The sequence below is a fragment of the Pezoporus occidentalis genome, unplaced genomic scaffold, assembly GCF_034315485.1.
Source record: "Pezoporus occidentalis ecotype Australia unplaced genomic scaffold, CSIRO_AGI_Poc_V1 ctg15, whole genome shotgun sequence".
Classification (NCBI taxonomy): domain Eukaryota; kingdom Metazoa; phylum Chordata; class Aves; order Psittaciformes; family Psittacidae; genus Pezoporus; species Pezoporus occidentalis.
In genome coordinates this window covers 480,146-506,635 of record NW_026913316.1, presented here as the reverse complement: position 1 = coordinate 506,635, position 26,490 = coordinate 480,146, and the positions used below count along the sequence as shown (strand labels likewise).

At 40.7% G+C, this 26,490-nt stretch overlaps 1 protein-coding gene across 3 annotated transcripts in view; it reads left to right on the top strand.

Moving 5' to 3' along the window:
- The window catches only part of TRIO (trio Rho guanine nucleotide exchange factor), a 241,931-nt gene that overhangs the window by 71,685 nt on the left and 143,756 nt on the right, over positions 1 to 26,490 (top strand). For all 3 annotated transcript variants that reach the window (XM_062610805.1, XM_062610806.1, XM_062610807.1), the window contains exons 3-7: positions 3,968 to 4,082; positions 7,098 to 7,290; positions 7,937 to 8,449; positions 14,272 to 14,394; positions 24,605 to 24,796. In XM_062610805.1, coding sequence (XP_062466789.1) covers positions 3,968 to 4,082; positions 7,098 to 7,290; positions 7,937 to 8,449; positions 14,272 to 14,394; positions 24,605 to 24,796 — 1,136 coding nt within the window. The remainder of the gene's footprint in view (positions 1 to 3,967; positions 4,083 to 7,097; positions 7,291 to 7,936; positions 8,450 to 14,271; positions 14,395 to 24,604; positions 24,797 to 26,490) is intronic.

The following is a 26,490-nucleotide window of genomic DNA, read 5'->3' as shown; positions in this document are numbered from 1 at the left end:
TAACTTGATGAAATGATGGCTTGAGGTGCTTATTCTTGTGAACTGCATTTTTTGTGACTTTCTGAAGTAAGTACTTCCAAATATATTGGGATTAAACACAATTCTCTTTGCCATATTATTAGTGTCAGATAATTTAGAGGACAGGCTCATACTTGAAAGGGTTTTTTTATGAAATAATTTGTCAAGAACTCCAAAAATAAAGCTCTTATCTGTAAATATTAAAACAAACAAAATGATCCCTGCAATTCCACTCCTTAGAGATTCGCTGTGCATAGATGCTTATGCTTACAAGTACAGTGTGTGGTTCACAGTACTTCATCCTGTCCATTCTGCTGAGTCAAGCAGAGGTGAAAAGGAAAAAAAGATTTATTTTTTTTTTTTAAAGGTCCTGACAACTGTAATGAGTGATATAACAGACTGTCCAGAGCAAATTTCCCTGGTAGTATAGGAACTTATGAATTGTAGTGCTGATGAAGGTTTGCCTTCATATAACCATGAAGTATGAATAGAATCTTGGATGCAATTTTTTTTATTAAGTGTTTTTTATTTTATTAAGTTAAAACTGGAGTCTGTTGAAGTACAGATACTCTGACATCTCTACACATACTTATATGAGGAGAGCATTTTCTTGCAAGCTGCAATTATCTTGGTTTCATATGAGGGAACACATCTTGAAAAGTTATCCTGCTTTTCAAACATCCCACTGTTTAGCTTTACTGAAGCCCTTTGAAACTAGGTAGAAAGGCAGTTGCTGAAAAAAATGCACTACTTGTCCTGTTGGATTTTGGTACTGTTTGGAGACCATTGACAAGACTGGTGTTAGTGATGTGCACTAGACAGAAGTGATTCATGTTTGATGACTCATGTGAGTTGATCAGCTGTGCATATGACACATCTTGGCATAAATAGAGTATCTCAGTATTCTGGGGGGGGTGGGGGGGGTTACAGAAAAAGAAAGAAGTAAAACTGGAAGTCTTACTAATGGCAGTAGTAGCTTCATATGTTTTTGTTAAACCAGGACAAATAGGGGATTGTGTTGGATAAAGTATTGTGAGACAGAAAATTCCCACCTGATGCCTCATACGTTGTTGCTTTTGTGTATGTTTGTGTATGACAAAGGAGTATCAGGAACAAAGGAAATGAGTTATTTATTGAAAAAGACTTAAAAAAGCTTTCAGCATAGCTGATTAAAAAAAACCACAACAGGTCTTAGGGACTTATTTACTCAATATTTACAATTTTGTTGTCTGATTTAACACTGGATAGTGAAATTCTTTTCACCAAAAATGAAGGCTGTGTTGATTTCTTCATTACTCATCTAGACCTGCCCTGAAATTTGTGCAAAAGACTTTGTCTCCAGTGTACAGAAATTTCAGTATATAATTTATCAGAAATTTAAGCGCCGTACTTTAGGAATTGGTTTTGTCTGTGGTGCATGTGGAACTGGGAGCCAGCTGAAGTGGCATCCAAAATGACATAAAGAATATGGGTTTCTTTCCTGTGCCATGTTTGGAAATCGCATGATATAGGAGTTTCTGTTAGGAAAAGGCCTGGAGACTGATCCGAGTTGACCGCATGTAACAAGGCATTTGTTTGAAATGCTTAGTGTTGTAGACAATTCAGATCATGCTTTTCCCTGCTATTGCTAGCTCCTGCTTTTTAAGGAAGAATTTCCACCCTGAGCTATCAAGCACTTTTTCCTGGGGGGTTGGAAACAGTAGCATTTACCAGTCAAAACGTAAATTTTTAAGATCTGTAGCTGATGACCTGAAGCGCGCTGAGGACAGTGTAAAGGGCTGCAGCAGACTTCCAGCTAAGCTTGGTAGCTTTGGAGCCCATTGATCATTCTGGAGCTGAGCAGAGGCCTGGGCTGTTGGAATCTCAGTGCTGGGTCTTGTGGCTTCTGTCTTCTTTTTATCCTGTCACTTGCTATGTATAAATAATGAAAGCTCTCTGCTTGGCAATTGGGACAGGATGGTCAAGATCAGACTTGCCTCTCTCCATTTAGAATGGGACAACTCAGTTGTTTTTATTCTCATGTTCCTCTTTTCAGCTTGTAAGAATGTGTGAGTATTATAATACAGGTGTTGATAAAGATAGCCTACGACTTGACTTCAGCATTTAGTGATAGTAACATTTTGTGGTCACTAGAAGGTATTGGATATAAAATAGCATTTTACTGTTCAGCTACACCAAGTTAAACAGTAGCGCAGTTGAAGGGTTCTGTGCAGTTTAATGAATGAGGCAAATACATTTGAGTGGAACTGCTCAAAGCCAGGTTTTCTGCGTTACATATTAAGTGGATTCAGAATTCCCTGCATTGGTAACAAAATTAAAAACTATAACTGACAATTCAGAATCTGCACATCAAAACAGTATAAAAATTAGAAATTAAATGCTCAAATAGTATCCATTTACTCATCTAGTATACCATTTGGTGTGAAATACTATATGCCCGACCTCTGTGCTAGTAATGAAGTTAATCATAGAATCATTTAGGTTGGAAAAGACTTTTGTCTTTTTAGAGATCTTTTTAAAAGATCATCAAGTCCAGTTGTTAAGCCAGCATTGTCATATCCCTAAGCACCATGACTACACAACTTCTAAACACCTCCAGGGATGGTGACTCCACTACTTCCCTGGGCAGCCTGTTCCAATGCTTGACAATCCTTTTAGGTGAAGAAGCTTTTCCTTATGAGAAAAAATTTCCTTATCAACTGGCTGGTGACAGCTGGCTCAGCCAGGTATTGATCACATGGCGCTTCCTGCTTCTTTCCTCATTATTCCCTGTAACTGGGAGGATAGAAGAGAACAATGCTTGTGCTCCTTTAGCCACTCATCCCAAGGCCCTGAAGTCTGTCTTGATTGCCCTCAGACTTCGTGTTACAACTTTGTTGCTGCCTAACTGGAAGATCAATAATGGGTAATAATCTGAGGGCTGTACCAGAGTAGGAAGCTTTCTCCTCACATCTTTAACCTGAGCCCCAGGGAGAGGCAGCACACTTCCCTAGGAAGTGAGTCTGGTCTGCAGAGGGGGCTTTCTGTTCCCTTCAGGAGGGAGTCTTCTGTGACCATGACCTGTGTTTTTTTACTTTGTGGTCCTCATTACTGTTCAGTTCTACTTGCGAAGGCACACACCTGTCATGCAAGAGCCACCTGGGCAGGTGGGGCAGTCATAGAGGAGATGCCCCTTCTGCTCTGGGCAGGAACTTGTCACCATCATCCCCCATCCCTTCAGACAGGCAGAGAAAGGATGGGGAATCCTCCGTATTGTGCGTCCTGTCTGCCTGTGGGGCCTGCCCCAGGATGGTAGGGTGCCATTCCAGTAGTCTCTCTTGGGCTCCCTGATGCTCCTTGGCCTTCTCCCCTTCTCCTGGAGCTCTGTCACAAAGCAGAGAAGCTCCTCTACCTAGGCGCGTGTCCCAGAGTTGTGCTCCCTGTTGCTGTACTGGCATCAGAGCAGGGTACAGCCTGTAGCTGGACGCCCGGGTGGGAGCTCTGTCTGGGCTGCTGCATTAGTTGTGGTGGGTGCTGAGTATCCTCTAAATACTTGCCTACAAAGTAATGTAACTTTGAATTTAAATTTAATTTGTACAATTGCTGATTCAAAAGTTAAATGTATAACAAAGCACCATTGCTGGAGATGTCATGCTGCCAGTCAAACTTGAATGTAACTGTAATATATAAGTGTAATGCTGTGCTATTCTTTGTTTAGTTTTTTATCTGACAGATACTTCCTCATTGTCAGAATTGTGACAATATTATGCTGGTTGATACTCCCAAAATTCAATTTTAAGATGGTCTCTTAAGTGACAGTACTGGTATTTAACTTGATATCACTTCTTTAAGTGAATACTTATAATGATACAGTGTAGGACTAAGGTTTTCCAAAAGCATTCCAAAGATTAGATTAGCAAACAAGAATGGTGTTATGCTGTGGGGTCTTTTAACGTGTTCAATTTTTCAGGTGGCAGAGATAAGCGTGGAGGTCCCATTCTAACCTTTCCAGCTCGTAGTAACCATGATAGAATACGGCAAGAAGACCTTAGAAGACTAATTTCATACCTAGCATGTATTCCTAGGTAAGTGATGGTCTGATAAGCTCTGAAGATGTAAATAAAATAAATGGATTATGTTGCAGTACATCCACGATCTAGAAGACTGAATCTGTTCAGTCTTCTGTACTGAAGACTGCGCATACAACTCAAAGGCTTTCAGTACGTCAATATTTAGAAACATGCTGGTGATCATTCACAGTATGTCTTGTATGGGGTGAGGTCAGCACAAGATTCCCAACTTTTTTTGTATTAGGTAAGTTACAGTGTCCTGGTGCAGCACAAGAATAATCAGAAGAGGTATGTGTAAAGTTGCTTGTACAAGTTTCTGATAAACCTGTGGAGAGATCACTGAAAATACTGGTATCATTGCATTATCAACAATTTAAGCTATGAATTACAATGTGCTATTTAAATAAATAAGCAAAATAAGTCAAGTCCAGTGCTAGAGAGTGTGTATATATACACTCCCATATAAAGTTATATATATATATTTTTAAACAAGTTATGTATTTATATATATATGTAAAAAAGGTTGTTCTTAGACAACATCCCTGAATGCAGTATCTTCTGTGTTTCTGTGATGTGTTAATTTATAGGCAGTCTCCTTTGCACCTGATGTAATCAGAGGTCAGTTTCAGATTGACAAAAGTGTTTTCATTAAAGTAACTCCTTGTTGATGGTGTGTATAGCCATAAGAGCAATTGTTGGTAATTATATTATTCTAGACTTTATTTCACTTTGATGTGTAGGAGTGTTTAGTACTTAGGCTTGAGATTTTTATTTCTAAAGTAATTTGACTTCACATTTGAACGTTTGAGATGTAAATAACAAATATGCCCAAGAAAGTTTTCAAGAGATAATCTGGCAAAGTAGAGTGGTCCTTTGGCAAAAAGATGTATGTTAGTTTAGCATCAATAGATTTAAAATGGAAAGAAAGTTAGTGCAGGCTTTATATCTCTGCTAGCATGGCAAAGCTTTTGAATAAAGGGAGCTTTATTAAAAGCAAGCCTTGTTTTCATACAGGTCATATTTTAGGGACTGATCGTGCACATCTTGCTAAATAAGAAGGCCCAACTGGCACAAATAGCCCCAAACGTTTAGCCTGTTAATTATTTTGATCAATAGCTATTGCAGTACTGTTACTCTACATGGCTGAAGATTCACAGGTATTGAGTTGTTTGGCAAGAGATCTGAACACTTAAGGTGATTTCAGTCTCACAATTTTACTAATTTAACAATTTATGTGGTTTAAAAATATTGGTAAACTTAAGTCACCAATGTTGAGTGGACCAGGTATTAACGTAGTTCAGGTTTACCTAACAGGTGACCTCGGCTGACTGAAGCCTCCTAGAACTTTTTTTGTGATCCTTGGCCAAAAGGGATTCATCTTTTGTCAGATGATGGAGCCACATGATGGGAGGACACATCTACATTGTACCACATAATGAGGGGCCAGTCCACTTTCTATATCCCAGTAGGTGTATGTACCATGTGAACTAGTGGCAAGCACTCCTCATTCAATGCTCAGTTTGCATGGTCGGATAGGGGTGGGCTGAGCAGCACTCATGTAATAGCATGCAGCCTTCAGTAATGGGTGTATCTTTAAAACGGTAGTTGTTTTTGTCCTTTAATCCTGTGAGGCTGTAAGAAAACATTTTCACCATGTTGAGCAAATCTTATGTTGTAGTCTAAATGTATTCCAAGCTAGTCAGCTGCCATTTCTGGCATTCCTGTGGCAGGTGGGACAGCCAACATTTATCTTGATAAACTCCTTTTTTTTCTTTTTTTTTCTTTTTTTTAGAATGGTGGTAGTTTTTTGTTGTTGTTTTGGAGTTTTCTGTTTGTTTAGTGTTTTCTAGTTTTTTTTTCAGTTTTTTTTTTTTTTTTTAGCTTGAAAAGAAATCCTCTTCTAAATAATCTGTATTATCACTTCTTTTGGAAGCTTTTCTGCTTTCCTGTGTCACTCATAACTCATGTTTCTTATAGTGTGGCCAATGAGATTGTGTAAAGTATGGCAGTGAAGCCTCCAGCATCTTGGACACTCTGAAAACCTCACCATGCGGACTCCACAGTTGCATTTATATTAGTCACATCCCTGAAAATGACTCATGCACTCAAACAATGGACATTCAGGCCCTTTTGGTAGTCCATTGGCTATGATGCATTGGTTTTGAATTACTTTCCTTTCCATCTTAAGAAAATCACGTAGCAAATTCCACTGAAACAGAACAAAAATTTCTGGTGTTGGTGGTGATTGCCACTTTTGATCAGCAGCAAGCACTAGGTGTACTAAAGGTATTGATGAAAAGAAATTAAATCTGCCATTCCCCAAAAGTTGCCAGAGAATTTGGGTATAAGGTCTGTTGACTTTTGGACAGCAAAATTGAGCGCGAATGTGCAGTAACAGATTGATGCGGTTTTCTTCACAGCCATAAAATACTTTCTTATCCATTAACCTTCCACAAATTAATCCAGTTACAGAAGGAATTGTCAGTAATGTTTTTTTCCCCTCCACAGACTCTTTAACTCTCAGGTAGTAATGGACTATATTGGAGACAGTTTAAAAAAGTTGCAGAAGTGGTAGGTAAGAACAGTATGCCATCTTCTGTCTTTTAGAGGATCCCCCTCAGTCATTAAAAGCGTGAATATTGGTCATCAGTAAAATGAGTGTATTCTGAAGAGTCAATTGTAAATGAATTATATGTTGCTGCTTCAGTAAATTGTGTTTAATGTGTAAGGTGAAGGAGAAACAAGACTGGAAGATGAATCATTGTTAATATAAACAACTAAAATGAAAAAGGAGACAAAGATTATCAAATCAGTAACAGGTGTGAAGCTATCACCCACAAGGAATTTGGCAGGGGGATGAGAGAAGCTTCCTGATAGGTACCTGAGATCTGTTGTACATCTCAGCTAGTCAGCTGTGAGACCCTAGGGTGTAGCTGAGAAGACCATGTTTATTAGGCAGTGTGGTGCAGTCAAGTGCTGTGTTTGAAGTTGTAACACTTGGTTGATAACCTTTTCTTCTTTCTTCTGCAGCGAGGAAGTATGTAAACGAGGATTCACCGTCATTGTAGATATGCGCGGGTCAAAATGGGACTCCATAAAGCCTCTGCTGAAGATTTTACAGGAATCCTTTCCGTGTTGTATTCATGTTGCACTGATAATCAAGCCAGACAATTTCTGGCAGAAACAGAGGACTAACTTTGGCAGCTCTAAGTTTGAGTTTGAGGTATTTTCCCCTATGGTATACAAAATTACATTTATTCCATGGTTTTATGTTTGCTCACTACTAATCAGCACCTTGAAAACTCTCAGCTAAATTATGTTCTAGGTGAGAGGAGGGGTACATAGGCCAGTGATGCTAGAGGGAATGTGATTTTTCTTCATGTAACTAGGCTGGGTAGTTGTGCATGTTGTCATTTATATTCCTTTTCTGAGTGTGAGAAAGATGGAATAAGAGTTTTATCCCTAATGGTAAAAAGTTAGGTTTCATGTTTGTTGTCTTGGTCTGCACTATGGTAATCACAACAGCATCCAGAGGAAAGCAGCCAACTGAACCTTGCTGTTATCCTCCTGCTGTTTTACAATACATAAGTCAAAACTTAATAAAAACAGAAGTCAAAAGAGTGATTGCTGTTTTCTCCTTAAATGTAGTGATGTAAGAAAGAAGGAAAATATTTCTCTAATTTGTGGAAATGCCTGCAAGACATGAGGCTGGTCAGAATTAATACTTCAGAAGTCTGTGAGAAGTTATCGTGTGAACCTCAGGAGCAAAATTATCAGCTCTTGAAAAGAGTAAAACAGAAACTTGAAATAAAGTTTGATATTAATTTCAGTAACAGCATATTTTTCAGACTTTCATTTTTATTTTTTAGACAAATATGGTATCTCTGGAAGGCCTTACCAAAGTAGTTGATCCTTCTCAGCTAACCCCAGAATTCGATGGCTGTTTGGAGTACAACCATGAGGAGTGGATTGAAATCAGAGTTGCCTTTGAGGACTATATTAGCAATGCAACCCATATGCTGTCCAGACTGGAGGAACTACAAGATATACTGTCAAAAAAGGAAATGCCTCAGGACCTGGAAGGTGCTCGCAATATGATAGAGGAGCATTCACAATTAAAAAAGAAAGTCATTAAGGCGCCTATTGAGGACCTTGATGTGGAAGGACAAAAGCTGCTCCAGCGGATACAGAGCAGTGATAGCTTTCCCAAAAAGAACTCTGGGTCAGGGAATGCAGACTTACAGAACCTTTTACCCAAAGTATCCACTATGCTGGACAGGCTGCACTCAACACGGCAGCATCTGCATCAGATGTGGCATGTGCGGAAATTGAAATTGGACCAATGTTTTCAGCTCAGGCTGTTTGAGCAGGATGCTGAAAAGGTAAGGAGTTGGGGGAGGGGAGTATAAATGGACACTGCTTGATGGACTTGAAAGAACTACCAAGGATAACTGCAAATAGTAATTTTTATCTATAATCACTAACCTTTTAAATGAGAAATAAAGGATTTCTTGACTGAGAAGTGACTGTTAGTCTTCTGGAGCAAAGGGGATGAGGTAGTAATTCTAAGCTGTAAAGAACACCATTCTCGCCAATTTTAAGTGGTAGTGACTTAGAAGCTTTTTCTTTGGTAAGATTTTGTTACAGACAGGTACTTCTGCATGCATCCAGTGTAGATGAATGCTGTATGCTTTATAGATGACTAAAGATAACATTGGTCGCCTTTTGAGTGACCCTTGAGATCTGAGTGACAGGGAGTTGTGACAAAGTCTGAAGAGGCTGACATAGGAAACTGCTTCATTGATGAAGGATTTAAAGTCCCAGGCTAAAAACTGATGGATCTCTTTTGACAGTGCATATGTCATTAACAGGGGATTGAGTGATCTCAGAATGTTTTGGGCTAACCTGTCCCTTCACATGAGAAAGTCCTTGACTGTCATGGAATTTGAAGAGGAAATGCGTAAGGCTTCCTCACTTATAGATGAGCTCAAATAAGATCTGTTTTCATCTAGAAAATATTTACAATCACATTATTAACATTGTTACCATGGAACAGATAGCTTTAGGGAAGGGTGGGGAGATTTTCTCTGGAATAAGAAGTAGCTGGACTATGCAGTGAAGTGATAAGTATGGTCTTTGCCAGATTTCTCTGTGCTTTATGTAAGAATGCCTGAACTGCATGAGACCAAAGGTCTGTGTTAAACCAGTATCCTGCTCTCCAGCAGTGCTCATAAGCAGAGGCATGGGGAAGAGTAAAAGCAGAGCACACGTATATCATACTGCTTTATCTTTCTTCTTCCTGTCTTTTCATCCCTGGTCTTTCCCTTACCATTTCTGCTCAGGGATTTTCTTTACAATACTGTCAATGTTTTCTGCTGTGTTTAAAAAAAAGAAATAATTTTTTAAAGTAAGTGTTTACTGAAGGGGTATAGCTGAAAATAGTAGGGGTGTGTAAAGCATTGAAAAAAATCTGCTCAAGTGAATTTAGAGTTAGTTTAGAAAATGACAAGATGTTGCTCTTTCAGGCCCAAAATGCTTTTTAGCAACCTTCCAGCCACTTATTTACAGTATTCTTTATTTCAGCATGAACAAAAAATATTTTGATGGTGCTTACATTGTATCGAAAGCTGTGTTCTTCCATTTACTCACCTAAAAGTTGTCTATGTAGCTTAGACTGACTGGGGGGGGGGGGGAGTTATTGGGTTGGAAGAAATAAACATGGTCATTTTGGAGGACTTTCACAACTCTTTGCCCCCAAAAATTTGAGATGGTTCATAGAATCAACTAGGTTGGAAAAGACCATTACCCCAGGACTGCCGAGACCACCACTAAACCATATCTTTGGATTCTTTGATAATGGCTGGTTTTATAGGGCACCAGTCTGGACAATGTCAAGTGAGAAAGGTTTGTCTCACAGAGGCAAAAGGATACTGGGGCACGAATTAGCAGGGCTCATTTGGAGAGCTTTAAACTAGATTCGAAGGGGGATGGGGTTGTTGCTGGGCTTGCCCCAGTGGGGCAGCGCTCCAGAATTAATGAAGACTGGGAGGCCTCCTATAATCCTAGGGTGAAATCGGTGTGCTCAGCTCGCTCCCTGGAATGTCTGTACACCAATGCGCGCAGCATGGGAAATAAACAGGAGGAGTTGGAAACCTGTGTTAAGTCAGGAGACTATGATCTGGTGGCAATTACAGAGACTTGGTGGGACAGCTCACATGACTGGAATATAGTCATGGAGGGCTATGTCCTTTTTAGGAAAGACAGGCCAGCCAGGAAGGGTGGTGGGGTTGCTCTTTATGTGCGGGAGGAACTACAATGCACCGAGTTCTGTCTGGGGACAGATGATGAGCGAGTTGAGAGTCTGTGGGTGAGAATTAAGGGGCAGGCTGGCAGGGGCGATACTGTTGTAGGTGTCTGTTACAGACCCCCAGATCAGGGTGAGGAAGTTGACGAGGCCTTCTACAGGCAGCTGAGAGAGGCCTCACAGTCACAGGCCGTGGTCGTCATGGGGGATTTTAACTTCCCTGATGTTTGCTGGAAGGACCACTCGGCAACCCAGCCGCAGTCCAGGAGGTTCCTCCAGTGTGTGGATGATAACTTCCTCCTGCAAATGGTGGATGAGCCGACCAGGAGAGGAGCGCTGCTGGATCTCATCCTCACTAACAAGGAGGGTCTGGTTGAAGCAGTAAGGGTAGAGGGCTGCCTTGGTTGCAGCGACCACGAGATGGTGAAGTTCAGGATCTTGTGTGGTAGGACTAGTAGAATACCAAGTAGAATTGCAACCCTGGACTTTAGCAGGGCAAACTTTGGCCTTTTCAAGCAATTGCTAGGGGAAATCCCATGGGCAAGGCTGCTTGAAGGAAAAGGGGCCCAAGATAGTTGGTTGACATTCAAGGACTGCTTTTTCCATGCTCAAGATCGGAGCATCCCGACACGTAGGAAGTCAAGGAAGAGGGCCAAGAGACCTGTGTGGCTAAATAGGGAATTGCTGGGTATGCTCAAGTGGAAGAGGAGAGTTTACAGGTCATGGAAGGAGGGGCTGGCCACTTGGGAGGAATATAAGGCTGCTGCTAGGGGATGTAGGAAGGCAGCTAGGAGGACTAAGGCTTCCTTAGAATTAAACCTGGCAAGAAGGGTCAAGGACAGCAAAAAGAGCTTTTTCAAGTACATGGCAGACAAAACTAACACCAGAGGCAATGTAGGCCCACTGATGAACGGGATGGGTGCCCTGGTGACAGAAGATGCAGAGATGGCAGAGTTACTGAATGCCTTCTTTGTCTCTGTCTACTCTGCTGCAGGCAGTCCTGAAGAGCCCTATACCCCTGAGACCTTAGATGAAGTCAGGTCGACGGAGCGACTTGCCTTAGTCGATGAGGAATGGGTTAGAGATCAGTTGAGCAATCTGGACGTCCATAAATCCATGGGTCCAGATGGGATGCACCCGCGGGTGCTGAGGGAACTGGCGGAAGTCATTGCTAGACCACTCGCCATCATCTTTACCAAGTCCTGGGAAACGGGAGAGGTGCCTGAGGACTGGAGGAAGGCAAATGTCACTCCGGTCTTCAAAAAGGGCAAGAAGGAGGACCCGGGTAACTATAGACAGGTCAGCCTCACCTCCATCCCTGGGAAAGTGATGGAACACCTTGTCCTTGGTGCCATCTTAAAGCATATCAAGGATAAGAGGGTTATGAGGGGCAGTCAACATGGCTTCACCAGGGGGAAATCATGTTTGACCAATCTCTTAGCCTTTTATGAGGAAATAACACGGTGGATGGATGATGGCAGAGCGGTGGATGTGGTCTACCTTGACTTCAGCAAAGCCTTTGACACAGTCTCCCACAGCATCCTCACGGCTAAATTGAGGAAGTGTGGACTGGATGACCAGGTAGTGAGGTGGACTGCGAACTGGCTGAAGGAGAGAAGCCAGAGAGTTGTAGTCTATGGGGCTGAGTCTAGTTGGAGGCCTGTAACTAGTGGAGTGCCTCAAGGGTCAGTACTGGGACCGGTATTATTTAATATATTCATCAATGATTTAGATGAGGGAATTGAGTGTACTATCAGCAAGTTTGCTGATGACACTAAGCTGGGAGGAGTGGCTGACACGCCAGAAGGCTGTGCTGCCATCCAGCGAGACCTGGACAGGCTGGAGAGTTGGGCAGGGAATAACGGGATGAAATATAACAAGGGAAAGTGTAGAGTCCTGCATCTGGGCAGGAACAACCCCAGGTTCCAGTATAGGTTGGGAAACGACCTGTTAGAGAGCAGTGTAGGGGAGAGGGACCTGGGGGTCCTAGTGGACGACAGGATGACCATGAGCCAACACTGTGCCCTTGTGGCTAAGAAGGCCAATGGCATCCTGGGATGTATTAGAAGGGCGGTGGTTAGTAGGTCGAGAGAGGTCCTCCTTCCCCTCTACTCTGCCCTGGTGAGACCCCATCTGGAATATTGTGTCCAGTTCTGGGCCCCTCAGTTCAAGAAGGACAGGGAGCTGCTGGAGAGAGTCCAGCGCAGGGCAACGAAGATGATTAAGGGAGTGGAGCATCTCCCTTATGAGGAAAGACTGAGGGAGCTGGGTCTTTATAGTTTAGAGAAGAGGAGACTGAGGGGTGACCTTATAAGTGTCTATAAATATATAAAGGGGGAGTGTCACGAGGATGGAGCCAGGCTCTACTCAGTGGCAAACAATGATAGGACAAGGGGTAATGGGTGCAAACTGGAACACAAGAGGTTCCACTTAAACTTGAGAAGGAACTTCTTCTCAGTGAGGGTGACGGAACACTGGAACAGGCTGCCCAGGGAGGTTGTGGAGTCTCCTACCCTGGAGACATTCAAAGCCCGCCTGGACACATTCCTGTGTAACGTTATCTAGGTGTTCCTGCTCTGGCAGGGGGATTGGACTAGATGATCTTTTGAGGTCCCTTCCAATCTCCAGCATACTGTGATACTGTGATACTGTGATATCACTGAGGGCTCTCATAGTTCAGGAGAGAGGCAAAAAAAGGGGCAAGATGGAAGGGAATCTGATTGGAATTGTCATGTAAGTAACAGAAGGCAGTAAAATCAGGCTACCTAGAGAAATGTGGTCATGAGTAGGACCAGTTATCTGGCTTGAATAATGTTTTAACACATCTTCACTGCAGTCTAGATAAGAAATTGGTAATTTTAGGAGTATGTGATCAGTTGTCCTGAGATATTAAAACTTTTATTTGGTTTACAGTCCTTACCATATTGTGTTCTACTTGTAATTTGATCTGTCATACCTGGGTGGAATAATGGATTCAATAATACTGCTCTGTTAGCCAGTGTACTTTAAAAAAAATCTTTACATGAGTACTTACTGCTTACTGCTACCATTTTTTTCCTAAACAGTCTTTCTCAGATTATCCAGAGAGTAGGAAGGTCTTTGGAACTGAAACACAGAAAAATTTCAAGACCATTGTGGAGGCTGTGGGGAGGTTGTGTTAAACGTAGACTTTTTCTGTGTCGCTGGGTCTTTGAAAACTTTATCTTCCAGTGCCACTGTTAACATACTTGTGTACCTCTCTTGATTGTCATTGTCAGATAAGGTCTTTCCTAAAGTTTGCTCGAATATTAAGTTACTTTTTACTTAATCTCAAATCTATCTGGAAGAAGGTAATGTGTAACTCTGTGCTCAAGTATAGTTTTTGAAATTTGTTCAGCAATAAAAAAGCTGTTATCAAATCTGCTGTAAAGTTATGAACTAAAAATATGAAACTTGCTGCTGAAATACTTGATCAGCAAGAATGAATTTATATTTAATTTCCATGATTTGCCATTTCCATTGTAAATAACTAAGCTGCTGACATCAAGAAATGCTGACACTAGAGAACATATAAGCTTGGTAACTCAGGGCTGTGCTCCAAGCCTGTTTGTTTACTATGACTTCTTTGTAGTAATGAAGTTTATGCCTTTATGATTATGAATTTAGTGTAGCTTGTTGAGATAAACACCTATATTAAAGACTTAACAGCCTCAGATATTTGGTCAGAACAGTCAGATTTCAGCAATGTTGTGGTTAAAATGTAACTTACAGTAGAAAGAGCACTGTTTTTTTTCATGGCCTTAGACTCTTTCTGTCTTACGTGTTCACAGATTTCTCACATTGTCTATGATTTTTATCATAACAAATTAGTGATTGATTCGTCCTCTTCACTCCCCCCCCCCCCCCAATATTTTGTTGTAGATGTTTGACTGGATTACACACAACAAAGGTCTGTTCCTGAACAGCTACACTGAGATCGGAACCAGTCATCCCCATGCAATGGAGCTTCAGACACAGCACAATCACTTTGCCATGAACTGTATGGTAAGAAACGCCTCACTTCACAGCATTGATGTATTGCCTATTTGCTCTATGTTAAGGGTGAATTCATAAATTGTTCACTTAAGTAGTTCTTTCTATTACAAGTAGTGCAAGTTTGAGCAGATTATAAAATACATAGGAGGGCAATAAATGGTATCCAAGTACAGAAGTACTGTGAGCAAGCAACAAAATTATTCTGACAGCTGGAGATATTCAACACAACCTCAGCAACTCTGTTATGTGTCCCAACTTCTAGAAACTGGGATGTGTATTTAAGTACTGCTTTGAGTCTTGTAGGAAATTTCAGAGAATTGTATGTAATTTGGAATTTTATCGCTCCATATGGAAAGAAATAGCTCTCGGGATCTTCTGAATAGATTGCAACTCGTACAGAAAGTTCTGAATAGTGATCAACAGCTGAATTTGGTCTGATAGTTTTCCATATTTTTAAGAAGACACATTTCTCATTTCTGCCACAGTAGAATGAAAACAAACTTTTTTTTTGTTAAATATCATCTTAGTGTGAGCTATCAGTAGGCTGCAGTTAAAAAATTTGGATTTTAACTGGCAGTGGAAGCTGCTTATTTTGACTTTCATGAATTTCTGTTTGAACATGGGGACTAAATTCTCAAGTACATTTTATGTCCTTTTCACTAGGAGGATTGAAGGTGTTTAAATAACTTTGGGAGTCTGGGCCTAAATCCAGTCCCTGGCTGTCAGCTCAATGAAGGAAAAACGCTACCAGTCTTGTTAGAAATTAACTTCCTTGGCAGTCCAAAGATTGGAATTGAATTAAAGTATGGTCAAAACAATCAGCTCTTGCAAGAGGGTATTTTTGTAGGATAGAACTGTTAATTGTGGAAAGAGAGACTGGCAAAGTAATCTTACCTAGGTTACATGTCTTGCTGAAATAATGCAAGGATGAGTAAGGCATCTAGAATTAGAGCAATAGAAAACACAAGTTCTTTTTCTTTTCATATTTTCTTTTGCAACTCATCTGTGTTTGAAGAAGTTTAAAAGAAGAAAACTATTATGAATCTTTTGAAAAGAGTAAAGCAAATGTTGGGGAACAGTGTAATGAAGTTACGTAATGTAATATATGAAGGTAGCTTTGCCCATTAGAAAGTTATAGGTGCCTTCTCTTCACAGGCATGAGGAATTGGTCCTCTATGGAGTACCTTCTTGTAATTGCTCTTTGCTCTGCATATGAAGCAGAGCAGACAAACTCACAGAAGGACAGTAGATGTCATTGACATGACTTTTGGAACTTAAAATTTTGGATAGCCTCCCAGGCAATTCTTGGGCTTCTGCTCTAAAGGTTAAATTCTTCTGTCAGCCTGTCCTGGTATTAGTTACTGTTGTCCTCTCTTCTTCAAATTGAATTGACTATTTCTGCCCCCCCTCCCGCCTCCCCTTCTCCATACTTCCCATACTGTTCAGATGCTATCAACAGTAGGAAGCACTTGAGCAATGTAGCATAACCCCTCCTGGTCTGTTTTGGCTCTTTTTGCTGTTAATCTCTGTTTTGCCTGTAATAGTCAAAGGCATTAATTACAGAGGACTTTTTCTCAGCCTGTGTAATGCTTTCCTGAAGTATGCAAGGAGCAGCTTAAATTGGGCAAATTAAGCAGTCCAATTATTCAAAAGGAGAAAAACAAGCTTCAGTTTTTCTATGTGTTTCTGTATCATAGTCCCTTCAAACAGTGGTTCCTTGGCAGAGGATATGAAAATACAAATTCAAAATGATCAGTTACAGAACGGTTAGGTTTGGAAGGGACATTAACGATCATCCAGTTCCAGCCCCCTGCCACGGGCCAGGACACCTTCCACTAGACCAGGTTGCTCAAAGCCCCATCCAACCTGGCCTTGAACACTGCCAGGGATGGGGCAGCCACAGCTTCTTCAGGCAGCCTGTTCCAGTGTCTCACCACCCTTATAGTGAAAAGTTTTTCCTAAAACCTAATCTAAATGTACCCTTGTTCAGCTTAAAGCCATTCTCTCTTGTCCTGTCTCTGCAGGCCCTTGTAAAACCAACCAACCCAAAAACAACAACAAAACAAAACCCAAACAAACAAAAATACCCACAAAACAAACAAATCCTGCCAAAGCCAAACCGACCCAAAACCCAAACCCTGATTTTGATTTAAGCAGTGTTCAGGTTCTCTAGGTTTTATCTGGTTAAATGGCAAAAGCTTCACTTGTAGGTTAGGGGTAAAGATTAAGCTGAATGTGACGTTAAAAAAATCATGTGAACTAATTTGCATTTCGACAGGCCTTATTTTTCATTAGCTTTTAACTGGAAAAATGTCAAGCAATCTTAACTCCTGCATTTTCAGCTTTTCCTTGGCCTCTCTTCACTTACACTCTGTGCTTACAGTATTATCATTCATTGTTCCCTGTCAGTATAACTTTTCAGTAATCAGAGTTGATTTAAGATCTCTTATGTGAATGCTGTAACACTAGAGATGGAATTTAACTTTTAACCCATCTGCAACCATGCAGATTTATTCAATGGAATGGGGTAGAGGAGGGAATGGCAGCAACTATATGTAAAGGTTTATTATATGTAGGGGATTTTGAAAGCCTCTCATTGTGGCCTTAATTGGACTCTAATAGAACTTGTTTTCTAGGCAGTTTCCTTAGGCTCACTTTAGGTGGGGAAAGGCTGTTCGAAGGATAAATGCTGCCCAAGCAGCTAAATGCAACCTCTTGCGCTTGCTCACAGCTTAACCCTGATAACTGAAGTTGCAGCTGCTTTTCCCAACTCATTGTGGTTGCCGCAGGGCACATGCTCCCTTCACAGCAGGTGCTACCCTCTGTCAATAGCTGGCTCTCCCATCTCCCCTTCCTTCCTGAGAAGTAGCTTAGCTTTCTGAAAGGTGCAGGAGGACAATGTCTGCAGCTGCTTATGTCAAACTGGGGTGAGAAAGAGTGACGGCCTTTGGGTGAGATGCCAAAGTTTTAATCTAGTCTTCTAGCCTAAAATGAGCCACCTGGATGTAAACTGTTGTGAAAGCTGCTTAGTTCCTGTCATGAGCAGGAGTTCATTACATCTAGGACAAAGAGGATTTGCTGAATGTGTCTTGTTTTTCTTGTAATGGCTTTCCCACATTTTTAGAATCTGATTTTTTGGTATTACAGCACAAAGTAGTTGGAAGTTTAAACCAAATGTTGTAAAACAAAGGTGAAAAATACATCTGGGGAAGAGATTTAACTGTACTTTCAGCAGTTTCATTAGCAAGCGGTATGTCTAGGAATCTTGTGTATTCAGTATGTGATAAGCTCATGTGGTTGCACTTCAAAGTAACAGGAATAAATTCATGAAAGTCTTACGTTTAATCACAAACTGGTTCTGATTGCAATGAAACTGTCCCAGAGAAAATCTGGATAGGTGCAGTGATGTGCATTGAAGATGGACATACGTGTGGTTGCCATTGCTTAACACACAGATTGATGTGGTTAAAAAGGCTGTTTGTCTGAAAGATAGTTCACATATGCAGCTGTAAGTATGCGACCTGCATTTACTGAATTTAAAAGGCTGTGCAGTGATAACTGTCAGTACTGTGTCCTTATAGGGTAAGTAGATCCCGTGGTCCCTAGCTGTGGGGAAAAATAAACTCACAATGGTTCTCTAAAGATGAGGATGGATTTCCGGTACAATTTAAAAGGCCTATGTTCAGCAACAGTAAATTGCTGTTGCCAAGTCTTGAGATTTATTTGAGTTGAGCAATACTCAGTTTCAGTTTGAAGTTCCTCTTTGTATGACTAAACCAGTGCTTCACTTCTCTAAACAAGTGTTTAGTACCTTTTAAGGGAGAAACTTGCAAATAAGGCATCACAAGAGCTGCAGATACAAAAAGTATCTCTCAAGTTTTTGAACTGCAAAAACAAAGTACCCATGACTATACAACTAATCAGTCTTGTATGCAAGAGTGAGAGAGACTGGTTCTGTGTTTGACCACTTTTTTTACTGCCGTTTTCCACACGCCTGCTGGGACACAAGGGAAACAAAAGCATTTTAAATATATATGGTTTTGTAACCCCATACAGTTGTTGCTTGAGATAGACTTAAGCACCATGTAAGTTTTAGACTGCCCTGGGTCCTCTGAGACCTCAGCCAATGAGAGCAGGGCCACAAGTTGTGAATTGTGTAGTCTTCCCCAGATCACACTGAAGTGCAGATTTTCACAGAAGACTGTGGTGAATGGTGAACAGCAGTAAGCTAGCTTACTACTAGGGGGAGACATGTCTCTTTTGTGGGGTTTTGTGTTGTCGCTGTTCGGTTGTTTTGTTTTTGTTAAACTAATAGATCACTCAGGTAGGGCTTTCAGTAAAAATAAATAAAAACCAGTTAAACGGTAAAATCCATCAACTGTCTGACCATCCCTAATAGACGAGGTGAATAGACACAGGGCAGTAGAGTAGGTAAAATGTATACAGTCAAGTTTTTGGTACTTCTGAATAACCATAGTTCAAGCAAATCATGGATTTGTGATGTTCTTGAAGTTCAGGGAATGCACAGCTGATGATCCTTGTGAGGCTAGGAGGATGTTTGATTGTAGTGAATCCACAAGGGAATCTTTAGACATAATATCTGGATGCCACCAACTTGAGAAAAGACTGAAAAGGCAAAATGAGTTCAGGCTATTTTCAGCTTATAAGAAGCACTCCAGTGTCCACAAGATGAAATAGACTAAGGTAGATGTGCTACCCATAAGAAGGAAGAAGCAAATAAACATATTTTAAAAAGCAATCAGCTGGTGTTAATACAGCAGCAAGTATGTTCACGTCAATCGATCATGAACTAAAGGAACAGACAATGGTGTTACTGCAAAGAAGTGAATCTTAATTCACTCTTGCTATTTACTGGGGGTGCTGGAATTAAGATCAGTAAAGAAATAGCTCTTACTGAGTTGGTCTTACTAGAGACCTGGGTCCAGTTTAGAGCCCCGTGCTTAATGTTTTAAGGGGGAGCGTCCAGTTGAAAATTATGTGGCTGTGAGGAGAGGTTGAAAGCGTAGGCAGTTAGCTCTAACTTGTTCCATTGCTGATAGCTATGGCTAAATAGATACCTGAGATTATTTTGAGGATCCTTATAGACAAGAAATGGGCTGAGCACTTTCCTTAATGGTAGTCTGGATGTTGCTGAGGTTTGGTTGGTTATTTTGGGTTTGGTTGCTTGTTTGTTTCCAAGGGAAGAAATCAAGTCATACCTGCAGCCCTCATCTTTGAAGTTTGGATTCCCAAACAGAGAGCTTTACTATTGCTGCAAAAGTGAGAAGAGATGTTAGAAAACATTTAAAATCATTAAAGCAGATGTTTTTCATACATTAATGCTACACCTTGTCTTGGTGGCCATTTGTGTGTGAAGTGGCAGATGATTTGAAAGTTCAATTGCTAAAATATTTCCATTACGAAGGAATGGTTCAAGTTTACTACAGTCTATCTAGAGGTGCCAGTTACGACACTTACAGACCATGTCACTGAGGAGGTTGTTTTTCAATGCTGAATGCTTAATAGTCTCTGTGTCAGACAACTACTATTTGAAATCTTGGAACTAAAAAAAACATTTCCTAAATGAGTTTGGGAAAACCAGGGCACCTGCCAGCTTTATTTTGTATTGAGTGTGATGGAAGTTCAGTTAAGTTGGCAGGCTGTCACCTGTGTACTTGCCTTTAAGGCACACACCAAAGAATGACATAGTGCACTAGCTTGTTTTAGACTAGTAATCTGTGTTGCCTTACTGAGAAATAGTTTTTTTATATGTACACTCCCTTCAGGAGGGAGTACTAAGTACATTGGTGTACTTCCTATATGTATTGTAATGTTCCCTTTTTAGTTTTGTTACAATAGTCACATGTAACACAATGAAAGGTGTGCAGTATCACTTTAGCCTTTCACTTTTTAGACAGCTGATTGATAAACATTCTGAAGCTCAGTATTTCATGCAGATTCACATGATGTAAATGAGATGGCTAAATAAGTCTTTAAAAGTTATTACCTGATACCTGTTGCTGCTTTAACTGAAACCAGGATGTAAATCCATGCAATGAATGAGGTGTCAGACCCTGGGAAATGCACATCAGCTTGCTTGGAACAGCACTTCTCAAGCAGTGCAAAAAATATGTATTTGTCATATAGTAATGGCAGTGGATCTGCCTGTCCTTTTAGAAAATTGAATGAAATTTGTTAACCTTTAAGGATCAGTTAAGGACAATCCAATCATAGCGAGCTCCTATTTGAGATTTTTTTTTTCCATCTTAGTTAAATCTGTCTCTTTTGGGTCATTGCATTCTAAAATACTGAAAGTTAAACCTTCAGTAAATATATCATGTAATGAGGAATGTGATACTGGAGGGGAAAAAAAAGGTTGTGATTATTATAAGTTGGGTTTTTTTGAGGAAAGGAATGTGGTATACATAGCTTGAAAAGTATTCAGCTGGCAGCATATTAATTAATATTCGTACTGCTACAGGGACTATTTGTCCACACTTATGAAGCCGGATTGCCATGGGAAAATGAATACATTTTAACCACAGCTCAGTTTTGATTTGCTTGACTTCACATTTATGGTGCCCTGTCCTTCATATTTAACTAATGTTCCAGAATTTCCAAAACTCCTTTATTATGATATACCAACAGATCAAATGGTAGTCTAAAATAGCCTTTATTCTTTTCTCTTTTGACACTTGCTTTTTCACACCACTGTCAAGTCTGTGTAATGGCTTTCTGGATTCATTTAGAAGTCTTGCATTTATGCTACATACACTTCGATAGGCATAAATGCTCTCCAGTCTTAAAATTTGTTGGAAATAGCAGTTTTGTTCTCTTCCAGTTATTCATCTGTGCTTAAAAGGAGGGGGCATAGGTGTGTGGGATAACCTAAAAAATTAATATTATGCAGGAAGGAAAAACAGCCAACGTGACATGGATGTGTTCAGTTTATTAAGTGGATCAGGTGAGGTGTAGGCTGTGTCAGGAATGCTCCCTCATGCATACAGTTATAATTAATAGATACCTGTGCCAGTTACCACTCAGACGAGTTAGCACAATGAAGCCTGGAGGAACTGCAACACTTGTGCCAGCCAGTCAGTGTCAGGCTCTGGGCAGTGGCTTGATGCCAACAGGTAATGGTTCCACCTCAAATGCTCAGCATCTGTGCAGTGTTTGGTGTCCACATGCCAGCATTCTTCCCTGATCTCTCTTACTCTTAGGAGTATATTCGATTTTGGCATAGGCTGCCCATCACATCTCTCAACAGTAATGGAACCATAGAGTTTTCCAGCAACTTCAGGTCTTGTTCTTCTGTCCCCTGTTAATCTGTGGCCTTGACTGAGGCTTGCTGTGGTCAGTTCTGTCCTCCCTGGCTCGCTAGAGCCAGTTCCTTGACCTTTGATCAGGGAAGGTTGACAGATAGCTAACTGCTGTGTGGTATTTCCTGCAAGCTGGCATTCTAGAAAGCACTGTGTGGACTAGGGAAAAAAATGCTGCACAATGTTGAGATTTTAATGGTGTTTGTTGTTTTCTTCCCAACCATTATGTGTGATAGTGTTTAGCAGTTTGCCTCCACATGTAAATTTTAAGGATATAGGCAAGAATGAGTGCAGCTAACAGGATTAGCCAATGGATGCAGCAGTTTGTGCTGCATTTCATGCAGCAAGGGCCCACAGCTCTGCTCATAATAGAATCCATGTCTTCAGCAGTGGTGGTGATGTGCCACAGGGCACAGTCCCCAGTGCTGAACCGACTGTCCCTGTAACATCAGAAGCCTCAGCCTAGAGGGAACTCCAGAAAAGACACAGCTCTGCAAAGTCTGGGGCTGCAGGGAATTTGTGTGGCCTCTTCCCAATGCTTGAGCAGTGGAAGATGGTTTCCTTGCCCACAAGGAGGTGTGTGGTTATTAAGAATCTGTGTCATCAAGTAAAGGAACTGCAGGAGGAGGTCAGCAGTCTGTACATCATCAGAGATAATGAGAAAGAGATTGACCAGATCTTTTCCAGCACTGCAGCTTCAAGAGCCCAAACTACCAACTGTACTGAAGAGAGAAGGGTAAGGCAGAGTCTCTGCCTGTTTGGGAAGTGGAGACTCCCATGATGATGAAGGTTGAAAGATGGCACTAGGAGGAGCATTTCTGCATCACTTGAAGATTTGCAGCTACTGAATAGGTTCACTGACCTCGTGGCTGATGAGGACCTGGGAGCTGTCAAATAAAGCATCTGTGATATCTGAGTCTGGGCTACATAGGAACACCAAAAGGAAGAGGCGAGTGGTAATGTTCTGCAGGGAACAAAGACTCCCATCTGCCAACCTGAGTCATTCTCTGTAGAAGTTTGCTTCTTGCTGGGGGTTCAGATTTGGGACATTGTGGAAAGATTGCCAAAGCTTGTCCAGACCTCAGACTATTGTCCCCTGCTGCTCTTCCATGTAGGCCCCAGCGATACTGCAAAGGGTGATCTGGAAAACCTCAGGCATTAATACACGACTCCAGAGGCAGTGGTCAAGAAGGGCATGAGAGTCCAGCTGGTTTTCTTCTCAACCCTGTTGGTCAGAGCATAGGTGGCTCATGCAGGTCAACAGCTGCTTACATAGCTGATGTTGGCAACAGGCTTTTGGTTTCTGCAGCCATGGGACTGTCTCTCTGAGGATCAAGGTTTACTATTTGACTAAGTGAAGTAAAAGTGCTTTTGCCAGCAGGCCAGACAACCTGGTAAGAAGGCCTTCAGGTTAAGAATGATGGAGAGGGAGAAGAGGACCAACATTCAAGTGTGAAGTGGTGGACTGGGTTGGTCTCAGACTAAAGCCAAAACACAGCAATGTACCAGCTACTAGGAAGAAAAATAACTGTTACAGCTGAAACTAGGACAGTTGGCAAATAAAGGGTCTGCTGTGATGTGAACAAAAAGAACACTGTAGTCCAAAACAGGGATAAGCTGGGGTTGCTGCATGTGTACATGCACAAACTAGAATGTGCCTACAGGACAGCATTATGTGGAATGCACTCATTCCCTTTCTGGAAATCACCATGCTTGCTTCTTTAAAGCACCTGCGTGGCATACTTGTGTTGTACAAGGAGAGGCTGAGAGAGTTGAGACTGCTTACCCTGGATAAAGGAAGGCTTGCAAGGGACCTTACATAAAAATGTAAATATCTAAAGGGAAAGAGTAAAGAAGACAGAACCAGACTTTTCTCCATGGAATTCAGTAACAGAACAAGAGGTAAATTGGCACAACTGGAAATACAAGAAATTCCATTTAAACATAAGAAACACTGGAACATGTTGCACAGAGAGATTGTGATCTCTCCATCCTTAGAGATTCTCAAAACCCCACTGGACATGACCCTCAGCAACCTGCTCTGATTGAATCTACTTTGAGCAGGGTGGGTAGACTATATGATCTTCAAACTCAACAGTCCTGTGATTCTAAGAAGTTCATTCTAGGTATACGAGAGTCAGCTGAATTGAAAGAGGTTTCAGTTTAGCATTATATACAAGTAGCTCTGGAGTAGATGCCTTGTGGTGGTGAAGTTGTTCTTGTTCCTGGCTTTGCAGGAAGCAGAAACTCTTGACTGAAAATTAGAGTGACTAAAAGCCATCAGTGAGTAATCCCAATATGATAGAGAATCTTTCTAATCTTTGACCTTATTTGTCTAGTTTTCAGTGCTAGCTCTGAGGCAATATAATGGCAGTATAATAAATAAAGCTGTTGAACTTCTTAGAGCTCAAAGTGCAGTATTTTGTTACTTAAAAAGTAGAAATACTCTCAGAGTTAATGTAAAAATTTTTGTAGAGTGATGTTGCACACATGCATAGCATGGATAGATAAAATGTTTACTAATTATACTTCGATTTTCCTAATTTGTCTGAATGTCTTGACTGGAACATCTGTAGACACTCACTATCGAGACTGTTACAAAATACAATTAGCTTTTCCTTTCCACTGTAATAGTGGGTCTTCATATAATATGTTGTTTAAGCCAACCACTAACATTAGCTTGAGGCTCTTGTCATTTCAGGTTGTCCTTTTCCCTTGTTAATAATACAGGTAGGATAATACATTATATGCTTAGATTCCAAAGTTAGCCATGCACAGACCTGGCAAATAAGCCCAGTCTATAAGCAGTACTGTAATAAACAAGAGTTTAATAAAAGTATACCTCTGTATTTAAGTGGTCTGTTAACTTCCACTAATTTTTCCCTCCTTCTTCTCCATAGAATGTGTATGTAAACATAAACCGCATCATGTCAGTAGCAAATCGCCTGGTCGAGTCTGGCCATTATGCTTCACAGCAAATAAAACAGATTGCTAGTCAGCTGGAGCAAGAGTGGAAGGCGTTTGCTGCAGCCTTGGACGAACGTAGCACGTTACTGGATATGTCCTCCATCTTCCATCAGAAAGCTGAACAGGTTAGTGAACATAAGTTTCTGTGTTGGAATGATGGGTTGTACTGTTTGCTATTGATTTGAATAGAAGTACAAGAGAGGGATTGAAAAGGTTGGCAAGAAAGAGAACGTATTTCTGCCAATTTCAGCTGATACTCAAACAAAAAGTTGTTCTCAGGGCAGCCCATTGCCCTTATATTCTCCACAAAATGCCTTGACCATATCAATGCAACATAAAACTTAGTCATATTAGATACATGAATGAAAATGAAGTGGGCATGAATGCATAACTATATGAAGCTTTTAAGTTGAAAGAAACGAAAACATTCAGTACAGTCGATGTTGGTATAATGCCTTTCCTACATCCAGAAAGCATCAATTGTTCTATTGTCCTTACCACTCCACCCCAATCAGTCTTTGAGTGTCAAGATTTAACTCGTAGTGATTACTCACAGAAAACTAAGTTGAACTGGCCAGAAAGTTGAGAATCTAATTAACTGTCTTCTGAAACTGAAATTGTGTGGGAGATGTTTACTTAGTATCCCATAAGAGATTCCTTCTATATTAAACAAAAATTTTAGCTTTAGGCCTATACCAATTATTTTAATTAAGTCATTAACCATGTGTAACTGCCAGAGGAGAGTTATATAGGGGAAATAGGAATAAAGATCCCTGAGTTAATAGTCTTGATGGTGAAAGCATGTTTTCCCCTCAAGGGAATTCAGTTCTGAAGGAGTTCCTGTGTATGTGCTGTTGAGTCACCCACTGATAATATAGGTTGTCTCCTCTGTACATCTCTGCTGAATTTGGGGAGCAGAGGTTCTTGGATCACTGTGGCTGACTGAAGCTCAGGTATGCTGTGTGGCTGCTGTAGATACTTTTCTTCACATTTGCCTTGCTAAACTGGATCCAAGAAAAGGTCTCATCTGATACAAATTTAATTTGGAATAAATGAAAAAAACACTTGGGAGTCGATAACTGCAAAAATACAGAGAGGCAGTGCAATTTAAGAAGTTTCTTTCATGATTTCTAATACACATATATTCAACTTAAAAATGTGAACTTATTTTGATGCAAATACACATTGCTTTTCATTAACAGTGACATTGGTTTGACTGGCCTTAGACTAAGGTAAAGTGTATAAACTAATGCCACTATTGTAAGCATTTTTAGCAGGTTTTACAGAAAAGCAACATAAAAAAGAGATAAAGGAATTGTTTTCTGATATAAAGGTTACCAACCAGCTTGAAGTGTTTGGTGAGACACAGTGCGGTACCTTATCAGTATTGATCCTTTTCTAATTGCTTGAGTTACTGAGGTTCACATTTAAGCACTGTCAGCCATGCATGTAAGAGAGAGATGGTGAAACATGAACAGACAGGTATACCCTGACTCAAATACTGTTCTTTTTCATAAGAAATCAGGGGACTAAATTTTGTATGTGTGCTGTGCAGCTGTGCTAAGAGTCAGTGCTACCTTCTTTAACAGTAAATGTAAGTGTAAACAGCAGGAAAGAGAAGAAAAGAGAAAATAGTGCAGCCTCTGCTGGGATTAATTTAATTTTTAATTGCTTCTTCTGCAATCTTTATTTTATGATTAACTGTGATGGATTGTCCTAGTTGTTTTGTAAGATACCTGGCTGTGATATGTTAGCTGTTTCATTAACAATGGAGAGTGAGTTCAAGGAAAGAGGGTTTGGAATGAGAGAAATGACCCCT